Source organism: Zea mays, chromosome 9 (genome assembly GCF_902167145.1).
Source record: "Zea mays cultivar B73 chromosome 9, Zm-B73-REFERENCE-NAM-5.0, whole genome shotgun sequence".
NCBI lineage: Eukaryota > Viridiplantae > Streptophyta > Magnoliopsida > Poales > Poaceae > Zea > Zea mays.
In genome coordinates, this window is record NC_050104.1 from 59,035,643 (window position 1) to 59,049,793 (window position 14,151).

At 49.2% G+C, this 14,151-nt stretch overlaps 1 protein-coding gene across 2 annotated transcripts in view; it reads left to right on the top strand.

Annotated features, from left to right (window-relative positions):
* Nucleotides 1–12,964, top strand: part of LOC103638431 (RNA-binding KH domain-containing protein RCF3) — a 33,062-nt gene extending 20,098 nt beyond the window's left edge. The window contains exons 3-8 of one of the 2 annotated variants that reach the window (XM_008661344.4): nt 3,828–4,076; nt 4,386–4,613; nt 12,131–12,210; nt 12,280–12,388; nt 12,478–12,604; nt 12,678–12,964. In XM_008661344.4, coding sequence (XP_008659566.1) covers nt 3,828–4,076; nt 4,386–4,613; nt 12,131–12,210; nt 12,280–12,388; nt 12,478–12,604; nt 12,678–12,703 — 819 coding nt within the window. In that variant the 3' untranslated portion in view covers nt 12,704–12,964. The remainder of the gene's footprint in view (nt 1–3,827; nt 4,077–4,385; nt 4,614–12,130; nt 12,211–12,279; nt 12,389–12,477; nt 12,605–12,677) is intronic. The other variant, XM_008661346.4, reaches the window with a different exon arrangement.
* Nucleotides 12,965–14,151: the final 1,187 nt, after the last annotated feature.

Below are 14,151 nucleotides of genomic sequence, written 5' to 3' on the forward strand. Positions count from 1 at the left end.
GCCATCAAGGGACCAGCAATCGCTCGTCTCCAACTTCGACACCATGACGCTCCAGCCCCCTCAACAAAATGAGTGGTACTTCGACTCCGGGGCAACCACCCACATGTCCTCTGATGTTGGTACTCTCTCCCATTCCACCTCTTTACAACACCCTTTTCCCTCCTCTATTATTGTCGATAACGGGAATTCTACTCCAGTTACATCCACTGGCTCTGCTGTTCTTACAGATTCTCTTCATCTTAATAATGTTCTCGTTTCCCAAGTCTTATTAAGAACCTCATTTCTGTTCGACAGTTTACCTCTGACAATAATTGTTCTGTGGAATTTGATCCTCTTGGTTGCTCTGTGAAGGACCTTCACTCTCGGAGAGAGATCGTCCGATGTGACAGCTCCGGTCCACTCTACCCTCTGCGGTTTCGAGCCCAAATAGCTGACCAGCCGAACTAATCGTGACTAATCGCGATTAGTCAGACGACTTGAAATCATTGTTCAAAAAAACTGAGTTTAGCAGTTTTTAAAAATGCGTTCGGCTTGGATACAAAAAACTGAGCCATATCGACCCTGGTCATCCCTGCCTCTTCATGTCCCAAGGAAAATCCGAGAGTTTCTAAAAATGGCCATGTATTCTGAGGTCGAAAATGGGGCCTCTACCCTCTTCTGGAGTGATTGATGGCTGGGAGGGCAACGGGTAGTGGATATTGCTCCTCGTCTTCTAGAGGCCATTCCTAAGAAGCTGATTAACAAAAGGACAGTTTAGGAGGCGATCAGAGATAATTTATGGATTAATGATATCAATGGGAGTTTATCAGTTGGAGCCCTTGAAGACTTTCTGCGCCTTTGGGACATGGTGGCCCAAGTTGATCTTTGCGTTGATAAAGAGGACAAGCATATCTTTCGGTTGGCTGCTAATGGAAAATATTCGGCTAAATCTGCTTATGAGGGTCTCTTTCTTGGATCAGTGGAGTTCGAGCCTTATGAGAGGATTTGGAAAACTTGGGCTCTGCCCAAATGTCGTTTCTTCTTGTGGTTGGTGGCTCATAAGAAATGTTGGACGACAGATAGAATTGAAAAGCGAGGTCTGGATCATCCGGAAATATGTCCTCTTTGTGATCAGGAAAGGGAGACAATTGACCATCTGCTTGTGGCTTGTGTCTTCTCTAGGGAATGCTGGTTCCTCTTTCTTAGGCAATTCGGGCTGCAAGTTTTGGCACCGCAACCATCTATATAAATTTCATGGAGTGGTGGCATGAAGCAAATGGAGCTATTCAGGGTCCCTTCAGAGATGGCCTAAACTCTCCTTTTATGCTAGGTGCTTGGGTCTTATGGAATCATAGAAACAGATGCATCTTTGATGGCCTTTCCCCTAATATTGCTAATTTCTTAATTCAAGTTGGGGACGAGCGCCGTCTGTGGGAGTCTGCTAGGGCCAAGGGGTTGTCCTCCCTTGCTGCCTCCCTCTCAGATGTGGATTGGAGCTTTATAGATGGATCGATTTATGTTTGTTACGTTTAGACCGCCGTAAGGCGTCTCTTGTACTCCGGTCTATTTTGGACCTTGTTTCTTTCTCCTTTTAATATAATGATACGCAGCTCTCCTGCGTGTTCGAGAAAAAAAATGCTGATGATGTGGTCCTTTTTGTTAAACCCATTGAAGAGGACCTGAACTGTGTTAGATTGGTCTTGAATTGTTTTGGGTCAGCTTCCGATTTGGTTACTAATATGCATAAGACTTATGCTATTTCTATAAGTTGTGAGGAGCAAGTGGTTCAGGAGGGAGCAATGTGCTGAGGTGCAATTTGGCCACATTCCCTTGTAATTATTTGGGGTTGCCAATTTCAGACAGGAAACTGAAGCGGAATGGTCTTATGATGTGGATAGATAAGATTGCAGATCGGCTTTCTAATTGGAAGGCTTGTTTACTCAATCTGGCCGGGAGGACAACATTGGTGCGGTTTGTGCTATCGGTCATCCCGATATATCTTCTAATTGCCATAAAAATCCCTAAGTGGGTTATTAAGTCAATTCACAAAATTCGAAGAGGGTTTCTATGGAAAGGGCGAAAGGATGTGAATGGTGGAAGTTGTCTTGTACCCTGGGAAATTGTTATAAGGCCACTAAGTTTAGGGGGTCTTGGAGTTCCTAACTTGCAATTGAAGAGTTGGGCGTTGCAAGCAAAATGGCTTTGGTTAGAAAAAACTGACCCATCTAGACCTTGGGTTGGTTTGACTGCAGCAAGTTAGATAGTTTTTTAAGTCATCTGTGGTTTCTGTGACAGGGAATGGGGCCAATACATTTTTCTGGATGGACAAATGGTTAACTGGGAAGATGATACAAGATTTTGCCCCTGAAGTTGTCCGTATGGTGGGTAGCAGATCCATTACTTCAAGAACTGTTGCTCAGGTGCTGCATAACTGGCAATGGGTTAGCGACATTGTGAATCCCTTATCTTTGATTGGGCTGCAGCAGTACTTGCAGCTATGGGATAATTTAAGTGGAGTAGTGCTTAACCAGGAGGAGGATAGACATGTGTGGGTGCATTCGGGCTCTGGAAAATTCTCCTCAGAGTCTTGTTATTCGGCGTTTTTTATGTGAGCTATTTCTTTTGAGCCATGGAAAAGGTTGTGGAAGTCGTGGGCACCCCCTAAATGCAAATTTTCCGTTTGGTTGACAATAAGGAATAAATGTTGGACTGCTGATAGGCTTCAAAGAAAAGGATTACCGCACCCAGTGGTATGTCCTTTATGTGACGAAGAGCATGAAACTATCTTGCACCTCTTACATACGTGCAGTTTTGCTGGACAATTTTGGCATGCCTTCATCTTTGAGGATGGGCCATCTCACACCTGATAGAGATGTGGGCTCTTTTGTTGAGTGGTGGGGCAAGGTGCATATGAGAGTGCCCAAACAAATCAGAAAATGTATTCATAGTATCATTATTCTGGGAGCCTAGTGCTTATGGCTCCATCGCAACAGGGCTGTTTTTGATGGAACAAGTCCTTCCTTGAGCACCATTCAAAGATTGTTTGTGGATGAAATGGAGTGTTGGAGTAGAGCTGGTGCAAAGCAATTTGAAAGCCTTGGTCTCCGAGCTGCCTTTTCTAGGGTCAGGACTATTTCTAGCGCTTAATGCTGTGACAGCTGAGGTCATCCTATTACAGCATGAGATAAGGATAGAGTTTTTCCCTGTTTGTATTAGGGTTCTGGTCTTTTTTATTTTTCCCTGTGTTATTTTACCTTGTTCGTGCATTGTATTGTGGTCCACTTCGGACCTCTCTCTCTTAATATAATGATGCACAACTCTTCTGCTCGTTCGAGAAAAAAAATTGTTTATATTGTTATTGGTTTAAACATCTTACTACTACTTTGGGAATGACTGTCTATTTACACTTTGTCTTACGTCCCGTTTGGATGGTTGGAATTGAATTCCATTATAATAATAGTAATTTAGTCAAAGATCAATTAAGCTAATATGGTTTTATGCGAAATATATTTGTATACTATTATTAGCAATATGTGAGAGATATTTATGTGCTACATTTTTAATATAGAGTAGTGAGTCAAAGAACATTTTATAAGTTGTAGAGTAGAAACATATTCAATCATTTTCCATCCTCCACCCCATGAATTTGAAGATAGGCTTACATGTGAACTTTAGAAAATAATGGAATGTCAGTTTCCAATCTAAATAGACTACTTTATTAAGTAAATTCCAATTCCTTTAAAATGAATGGATCCAAACGGCCCCTTAGCTAATTTTGTGAGATTGCTTTTTCCCATCCTAAAGGGTCCATGTTTGTATGATTTAGCTTGTGCATATTTTTTTTGCAGGGACCAGACCATGAGCTTTTCCCAGCTCAGGAAGCAGTGCTGCACATTCAAACTCATATTGTAGACCTCGGCCCAGACAAGGATAACATTATCACAACAAGACTACTTGTACCTTCAAGTGAAATTGCTTGCTTTGATGGAAGGGAGGGGTCATTATCTGATATACAGCGACAGACTAGTGCAAACGTGCAGATATTACCAAAAGAAGATCTTCCATTATGCGCTTTAGAGTCAGATGAACTCATACAGGTTTGCCTTTATCCAAGGAACGCTGTTTTCACTTATTGAATGATTATGCATCATTTATTTGGGAGTTAGTTCCAAGGGTGATCTGTTTGGACTTATGATGTCTATAGACTGTTTTTTTCTTTGTGAATATAGTAGAACAGATTGAAATAGAAGTTATTGTCTTTCTAAGAAGGACCAGTAGTTTGTTTACAATGATTTTTTTATTACACATCTCATCATAAATTTCTCAGGAATGAATCCTTATTTTTAAATAGTTTTGAGTTTAAGTTCATTAGCACTCTGGTGGTTGAGCATGATATGTTCTTTCAGATTGTTGGAGAGATTAGTGCTGCTCGGAATGCTCTGATACAAGTAACAACAAAATTAAGGAGTTTTCTATACCGTGAGATGTCTGGTCCTATTCAAGTTGGCAATATTAATGTACATGGAGCCATTTCTCCAGTAGCAGGCTCACCTGGAGGACCCAACCTCGGAAATGATATGCCAATGAGTGCTTATCACCAAGCATCACAACTGGCAACTTCATGGCATTCAAAAGTAGGTCTATTGTTTTCGAAAAAAAGTAGGTCTATTGTACAAATAATTCCTTTATGCCATTAGGAAAAGATGTTTATACATAATCTGTTTAAAATAGCTAACGATACCAATGGTCTTTTTTTTTTGCAAGTTACGCACTGACTTCCATCTTCCAATAAGGCATTACGCTTCATTTCTGTTAGATTGTTTTGTTCCTATCTTAGTGTTATGGGCTTAGAGCCTAACCTATGTAACCTAGTCTATGTAATACTCAGCCCACTATCAATGAATTAGGGTTTTATTTCTTCCAACATAGTATCAAGCCAGGTTTCTCTTCCTCCTCTCCTCTCCTCCCCTAGTCGTCGTCTACCGCTTGCTGGCTGCCGTTGCCATAGGGGCCAAGGCCGGCCATCCTCCCCCTCTAGTTCCTCTCCCCATCGCCCTTTCCTTGACGCTGGGCCTCTGTGCCCCCTTGTCGTTGCCCCTTCCTCTCCAACCACTGACGCCCTTCCTCTCCAGCCCATCGACAACGGCACAACTTCCCTTGACGGCGCTTGCCTGTAGCTACTCTTACCTGGTGTGGGGCTTGGGCAACCCATGTCGCCTCCGTCTCCCCCAGCTAGGACGCCTGCCCCTCCCGTTGGTGGAAGCCCCTAGGCCCTGTCGGTCGCCACTGGCACCGTCGCCTTTGGCCTATGCGTAGCCTACCAGGGCTAGGGCTTGGTCACAACCAGCCTGACTGCTCATGGCCTAGGTGTGGCTGGCCAGGACCTTGCTACTGCCGGCCTGGTCATAGCCGACGTGGCCCAGGATGTCTGGATATCGATGTCGGGTTGGATACCTCTCTCTGCCCTAAGCGTCTTCTTTTGGCCTTCTTCATCTTTCTTGCCCCTGTTGGCCACTCTGCCCCCTTCTGATGTTGTTAGTGCCTCTCCACCCTAGCCGCGGCCCTCACTGTTGCTAAGGTTATGGCTACCACCTCGGAGAACGCACATGTTGTCGCCCTCGCTTAAGAGAACGAAAGCACCGGCGGATGCTCTCGCTCAGCAGCTTGCTGAGGTTGAGCGCCATCTCACTGGCTCTCCCTTCCTCAACCCTCTCTCGGAACCCCCCGTGGTCGACCCCCCTTGGCGTACGAGTTCATTGCCATCACCAGCCTCCACGCCCAGGCGGTGGGTGTTCAGAACATCCGCTCTCTAGTCCCCATCATTATCGACCTGACTTTCTCAACCTACACACGCTGGCGTGACCTCGTCCTCACCTTGCATTGCTACGCTCTGAATGACCACATCCTCACCAACACAACGTCCCTTATTATCCTATCCTAGCGGCGAATGGATAATATGGTCCTCTCCTAGATCCTCGGGATGGTCACTGTTGAGTTGCAGGAAGTCGTTTGTGAGCGTGGTGGCACTTCCCGTTAGGCCTGGGTTGCCATAGAGGAATTCCTCGCAACCGCGAGGCTTCTGCTCTCCACCTTGACGCCGCCTTCCGGGCCTGTCCATGGGGACCTTTTTGTCACTAAGTACTGTCGCCAAATGGAAGGCATGGTAGCATCTCTTTGATATTGGGGAGCCTATCTCCGATCACAATCTCGTCCTCAACCATCTCTAAGGCTTCAACGAACTTTAGGATCACCACCACACTTGGCTTACTTGCTGGGTCTAATCCCGTTCTAGGTGTGTCTCCATCCTGGGTGCGGTTGAATTGTGTCGTCAGAACCTGGCTTCTTAGCGCCATCTTCGACGACCTTGTTGACACCATCTTCGAGCGCGGCACATCCGCGTGCAGCTCTGGCTTGCCATTGAATCCCAATTCCTTGGGAACTGCACCACCAACGCCCTCTATGCTTATCAAGAATTTCGAGGTTTCTTCCAGGGTGACCTGTCCATCGTAACTACTGTCGCTGCTTCAAACGTATGGCAGAGGACCTCTGGAACCTTGGCCAACCTATCACCGAGGGGACACTCGTCCTCAACATCATCCGCGGGCTTAACGAGCGTTTTAGTGCTCTCGGACTTCAGCTTCGCCGCACCACCCCACTTCCCTCCTTCCTGCAAGTCTAGGACGACCTACGCCTTGAGGATCACACCATGGCTAAGGCTTCTACGGCTGCAACCCTCGCTGTCCTCTTTGTTGATAGCCCTGGGGGCAGCTCTAGCGGTGGCACTAGTGGCCCCAAACCACCGACCAAGCCTCCCCACAACAGCAATCTTCACCTCCTCCACCGAAGCACCGACAGCAGTCATGCGACCGTCGCAGTGGCAAACACTACAACAGGAACAACACCGCTTCTTCCCACGATGCACAAGGGCTTCAGGGGTTGGCGACAATACCCCTGGGCGCTCTCCTCTTGTCGTCTACACCTACCAGAACCTGTGGACTGGCGCCATCTACATTTTGGCTGGGTCCACAGGCTTCACCTCCACGTTCTTAGGCACCCTACCGGCCGCAATAGGCGCCACAGTCCTACGTCACCAGTCCTCCTGGCCAATGGACTGGTCAGTGGGGCGTCCCACCTTCACCCACTCTCCTCACTTTGGCTCAAGGCTGGGATCAATAGGCTCTAGCAGCCAACTTGCAGACCACGATGCTTCACCAGCCTCCACAAGACTAGTTCTTTGATGCGGGCGCCACCAGTCACATGGCATTTGACGCATGTATCCTTTCCACCTCCTCCCCTCCTTCCAGTCACACTCCCTCGTTCATTATTGTCGGTAATGGGAACCTCGTTCCCGTCACCTTCACTGGCACCACCATCCTCCCTCAATTTCTTAATAATGTTTTGGTTTCGTTCTCCTAACCTTATTGAGAATGTTATTCCGTTCGCCAATTTATTATTGATAATCACTGCTCTGTGGAATTTGACCCTTTTGGGTTCTCTGTGAAGGCTCTTCCCACTCTGACAGAGATCGTCAAATGTAACAGCTCTGGTCCACTATCCACTGCAACTCTCGACATTTGCTCTCCTTGCTAGCACTTCGTCACTTTGGCGCCAACATCTTGGGTGTCTTGGTCCCGAAGTCCTTTCGAGCTTAGCCCACTCCTGTACTATTAAATGCACCCAACGAGATAATAATTCCTTGTGCCATGCTTGTTAGCTTGGTCATCATGTTCGTCTCCCGTTCATTCATCTTCATCTCGCGCTTCGCGCCCATTTGATTTAGTACACTAATCTTTGGACCTCTCCTATCACTAGTGTCTTAGGATATAAATATTACCTTGTGATTCTTGATGATTTTCCCACTACTTATAGACATTTTCTTTGTGCCTTAAATCACAGTTGTTTACCACTTTGTCTGACTTTTTTACCTATGTGCGCACCTAGTTTGGTGTTCCTCTGCAGGGCATCTAGTGCGACAATGGCACAAAATTCGATAACTCCAACTCCCTCGTCTTCTTCCTAGCTAATGGCATTCGCCTATGCATGTCATGTCCCTACACTTCCAACGGTAAAGCCGAACGCAATCTTTGTGCCATTAACAATGTCGTTCACTCCAGCATGTTCCAGGCCAGTGTACCTCCCCGGTTTTGGGCAACCACACTCAACACGGCCAGTCCAACGTCGCACAGGCGGAGGCGGAGGAGGAAGCTCTGCTCCTAGCACACGCAAGCATTGAGCTATCTCCAGCGGCACCAGCCGCAGCGGCACTCCTCCACCTTGATGAGACGAAAGCACACGCTTTCCTCGGCGATGGCTCCAACAACGACATGATCGAAGGATGGTGCCTCGACACTAGCGCCACTCATCACATGACCGGCCGATGGGAGTTCTTCACCGAGCTCGACTCTAGCGTCCGAGGCTCCGTCAAGTTTGGGGAAGCCTCCGGCGTAGAGATAAAGGGCGCCGACTCAGTCGTATTCACCGCCGTGTCTGGTGAGCACAGGCTGCTCACCGGAGTCTACTACATCCTTGCGTTGAGGAACTCTATCATCAGCTTAGGGCAGCTAGATGAGAACGGTTCGCGCGTGGAGATCGAGCAAGGAGTCATGAGGATCTGGAACCCCTCTCGTCTCCTTGCCAAGGTACTCAGGAGTCCAAATCAGCTTTACATCCTCAATGTGAAGGTGGCACAACCTTGTTGTCTTGCTGCTCGTCGGGACGACGGGGCATGGGAGTGGCACGGGCGCTTCGGACATTTTAACTTCGAGGCCCTGAAGTGGCTCATTCCATGGAGATGGTACGAGGCCTGCCGTGCCTTGACCATGTGGAGCAATTATGTGATGTCTGCGTGTTGACAAAGCAGAGACAACTCCTCTTTTTCCAGCAGTTGAGCTTTCGAGCCAAGGAGAGGCTCGAGCTCGTGCATGTGGACTGGTGTGGCCCGGTGACACCAGCCACACCAGGAGGACGACACTACTTCTTGTTGCTCGTCGACGACCTCTCCCGCTACATGTGGGTGATGGTCCTTGGCAGAAAGGGAGAGGTTGCGAATGCTATCAAGCGTGTGCAGGTCGCTGTAGAGGCGGAGTGCGGCTTCAAGTTGCGCGTGCTGCGTACCGACAACAGCTGAGTTCACGTCGTACTACACGGATGAGGGCGTTCAACGCCACTACTCCACGCCGTACAGCCCGCAGCAGAACGACGTCGTCGAGCGGCGCAACCAGACGGTATCGGGGATGGCTCGGGCTCTCAAGCAGAGGGGAATGCCGACTGTCTTCTGGGGAGAGGCGGTGGTGACAGCGGTCTACATCCTCAACCGCTCGCCCACCAAGGCACTCAACGGGATGACACCGTATGAGGCTTGGCATGGGCGCAAGCTGGCGGTCTCTCACCTACGGGTCTTCGGCTCTAAGCTGCTGTAATCTAAGATGTTGTCCTAACTAGTGTAAGATGTCCTCTAAGATGCTCTAGTCTAAGATGTTGTCCTAAAAAACAAAAGGGTCACAAAGATTAAAAAGGACCACCACAAAGACCACAATGACTTATTCCATCATGGATAGCAGGCACGCCCGAAGACATGAAGTTGCTCATGGAGGGGGTGGTGTCGAAGAGGGCGAAGAATGGATTGGGATGTGGGACCGCCGTGGAGGGAAGACAGTTGAGGAGGTAGGTGGTTGTGTTCAGTGCCTCAGCCCATTTCCGGGTGGGAAGAGAAACCTGGAAGAGGAGGCAGTGTCATGATGGTGGTGGTGTGAATCATGTGCTTGACTAGACCATCCTGAGGGGAGGTGTGAGGACATGACATTCGCAGTTGCACACGTAGAGAAAGAAGGTGCGAGACATAGAGTTATCAAACTCTCGTCCATTATCACACTGAATAGCCCTGATGGTGTGACCAAACTGAGTCAACACCCATGCAAAGAAGTGAGAAAGACTAGTGAAGGTGTCGGACTTACGGCGTACGGGAAAAGTCTACAAGTAGTGAGAGAAGTCATCCGGATGACCAGATAGTACCGGAGACCGGAGATGCTAGGAATAGGGGATGTCTAAAGGTTGCAGCAGATGAGGTCGAAGGGGCGAGTAGTGCGGGTCATTGAAGAAGAGAAGGGTAAACGAGTGTGACGCCCAAGTTGAGGTAGCGGTGCCGCGGGGGCAAAGGATGTGGCCGAGGTGGCTGAGAGTTTGGAGAGGACTCGTTGCCGGGGTGGTGGAGACGACCGTGGCAAGTGGAGGCAGAGGCAATGGGGGCGAGGGCGTAGGGTGTCGCAACATGGGCAGAGGAAGGTGGAATGGGGGAAGAGAATGGTATATAGAAGTCAGAGCTATTACGCCAAGCGACCAGAGCACTAGTAGTAAGATCCGGTATGGTGAGCCCCCAGGGATCGAACTCCATCAAACAATGGTTGTCAGTGGTGAAGTGGTGGACGAAGAGAAGGTTTTGGATGATGTTGGGAGCAACAAGGACGCTGTTGAGGTAGAAAGGTCCGGGAAGGACCGTGTCACCTACTCAGGTGACAGACAGAGTCGACCCATTTCCGATAGTGATGGAGGAAGGGAAGGTGGGGAGCTATGGGGATGGGGTAAAGAGTTAGCTCTGGGGTTGGGAGTGGTGTGGAACGAGGCGTTGGAGTCAGCAACCTAGTTGGTGAGAGGAGGGGGCGGCGAAGACATGGGGTACGAGAAGAGAGCCAAGGGAGGCACCCCTATAGAACCACTGGGAGGGGGACTCGAGCCGGGAGTGACGACCAGGTGGGGGCGCCAGAGAGGAAGGGGGCGTCATGGGTGCCATCATGGATCAAGACTGGCGCGGAGAGGGGCGTAGGGACGATGGCGTGAGAGGCAGAGGATAAAGCCCGTCAGGGCGCACTGGACACGTCCGCAGCGAGGGAGGGGGCCGTGAGGGGCGCAAGCATCAGGGAAGAAGGTCATGACCGCGAGGGAGGGGACGTCAGCGGTAGACAGCGTGAAAGTGCCACGTGCACTGTGTGTGAATGCGTCGACGGTGAGGGCCCATGCTGGAGTAGGTGCTGCGCAATGCAGCGAGGAAGGCGCTGCGACGCACACGCCAAGGGGAGGTGCGGCCGCAGGGAAGGTTGGCTGTGGGCCGGGTAAGGCTGCCGGTCGTAGCGAAGAAGGTCGGGGGCACAACGGCCGCAACAATGGTTGTCAGGTGGGAGAAGAGGGATGCCGTCGGAGGGAGGACTGTCGTGGCCACCGGTTTGAACCAAAGAGGCGATGCGACAGGGTGAGAGCAGAGAGGCGAATTCGCACATGACAGGCTCGTTGGAATGGGGTCGGCTATACGGTGGGCGTAGGGACAGGGAGTGGCGTCGACACAACCGTGGTGGAGGTAGCGAAGGTCGGTCGAGTCACGACCAGGGCGGGCGTAGGGGAATCGGTTGCGGCGGTGGCCCACCGGCGGGGAGATGGCTCGCCGGCCATGGGGGAGACGGTTGCGGCGTGCACAGGGGAGAGGGGAACACATCCAGCGGTGGCGGGGCGGAGGGCCGACTGGGGGTTTACCCACGCGAGTGTAGGGGACGCTGTTGGAGTCGGAGCGGATCACGACAGCAGAAGACGACGCGGAGCGGCTGAGTGCGCCGGGCCTCACGTGACTGCATGGCGGCTAGGGACCCATAGTTAAGGTGAGGTCGACCCCATAGACGCATTGACGCCACGCTGCCGAGGAAGAGGGAGAGCGCGGGGCCAAGGTGGGTGGCCGTCGATGGCTATGCCGACGAAAATGGAAGGGCGCAGGCGCTAGCGTGGGGGTAGGACGCGCCAGGGTGGCCTGTGTGCCGAGAATGAGACCAGCGGGGAGAATCAGCTGCTGGGACAAGCCCTGGCGGCTGGCAAGGGGGCGGGGAGGAGGGAGAAGCGTGAGAAGAGAGAACCTAGCTAGATATCATGTTGGAATGAGAGAAACTCTGTCCCTAACCAGGGTTGTGAGTGGTATTAATAATGGAGTTAGATGGAACAAGGCCCAATACCACAGGGTTGTGAGTGGTATTAATAATGGAGTTAGATGGAACAAGGCCCAATACCACAGGGGTCTAAATAGAACCCCTACACAGCACACATAGTACATTTGAACGCCTTGGATGATCCCTAGCTATTTTGTTTGATTTTTTCAAAATTTCATGTTACATTGCAGGATAGTGGAGGCAGTGCAAGTGGCTCATTTGATCAAGGCAGCAACATTATTGATGAGATCAGACAAGGTGCTACAAAAAGGTAATATGTTATCCTTGCAGTTGTTTCTTATGGTTTGTTTATTTGATCACCTTTTTTGCCCTCCATCAGATTTGCCGTTCCTCTAGTAACTAGGAGCACACTAGAAGTTGTCATACCAAATAGTGCTGTTGCAAGCCTCACCATGAGAGCTGGTAGCAAGCTTGCTCAAATAAGCGAGGTGCGTTGTATCCTGAATTTTATTGAGTACCAAAAGGCGGACAATCATTAATTACCTCCTATTGCGTTCTAACTGTTTTTTGGAAACAGATCTCTGGTGCTACTGTAACGCTAGCTGAGGACAGACCTGACATCTTAGAGAAAGTTGTTCGAATATCTGGTACCCCTGAGCAGGCTAGCAAAGCTGAGAATTTGCTGCAGGGATTTATTCTAAGCAGTGAGTACTACTTCATCTAGAGTTTCTGTTTATTTTTCAGCAATATAACTCTTGAACCCCTTTCAATTTTCAGTTCCAGATGACATTCCTTCAGGCTAGTTGAAGACACTCTGCATGTCATAGTTGTTAGTTCGTAAAATTCCTGTGTATATTCGAGGTAGAATATGCTGATGTCATGTGATTATTTGTTTAATTGAGCAGCATGTATTCATGTGTGGATACATGCTGTTTTCCTTGTAGCCGTTAACTGGCTGACGGGGGTGTAAGATTAGCATGTGAATTTACAGATTGATTCAACATTCAATTCTCATGTCCATATGTGACCGCTGAACATGAAACCTCCAACTTATTTAATTCTCAGTCTGGTGCTTAGCTGTGAAAACAGTACGAACGGCAGGAGCATGGTCCACGGTGCATCTCCTGGTAGCTATAAATTTACTGGAAAACATCCTTTGACGCTCTCATTATTTTTATATAAGTGCTATACGGGGTCATGTTCTCTATCCCATCTGTTGTTATTCGCAGGGATAAAAATGGTCGGAAAATGTCTAACCATTTTTAATTCATATTTTCTATCTGGAAGCAAAAACAGAATTGGGAACACCAGTTAGGAATTGGTCGCTCAGGAACACATCGACAACCGTTAAGAATAGATAGTCATAAGGACGTCCTAGCTAAGGAGAAATTCATAAGGATGAACTGACTAGGCCTCGTCAAGCAATTCTGCGAGGAGGACGAGCCGATCAACCCTGTGAGATGGACAGGCCAAGCAACCTACCACCGAGCAACTGTTCGAGGTGAACATGTACATCTTCCCATTAAGCAACTGTGAGGTAGACAGGTCGAGCAACTCGCCGAGCAACCTTGCTAGACGGATAAGCTGAGCCACCCTCCACCGAGCAACTCTACGAGACAGAAAAGTAAGGGCTCACGATAAGGACCAGTACATCTGTGGACCCTAGTTCCACGACATCCTCGTCATACACCTTGTAGGCGCATGCTTGCACCCATCCGGTATAAAAACGAGCTAGACACTGTTGACCCACTCTAGCCACAATAAAGCCACGTTGTCATTAAACATCGTTTGGACCAACAACACGACGCATCGAAGGAGTGACGGGGAGTCTCTGTAAACGTGATGAGGCTTCACCACATATGGCCGTTAATGTACCCCAACTTGGCCTTGTGGGACCAGTCAAGCTCCGCTACGGAGGGCCTCAACATCGGAGTCTCTATTGTAACCCACATACTGAGCAAAGTCGAAGTGATCCACCATACCGCACATATGCTTATGCGCGTATCGGAAGGTGATGTCAGGGGAGCTACGTCAGAAGGGCTTTGTAGAGGCCGCTCCATTTCAGATCAGCCCACGCTTTGTATGAGGCCGCTCCCTTGAAATATAAAAGTCGGTGGTGGAACACGAACAAGAGATAGAGGAGCATTCAACTAGAGTTCTCCCCCATTACTCTCATTCTCACACTCACACCAACTGTAACAGTGTAACACGTTCTCAAGAGTAATACAACGATTAACACTACACTGGACGT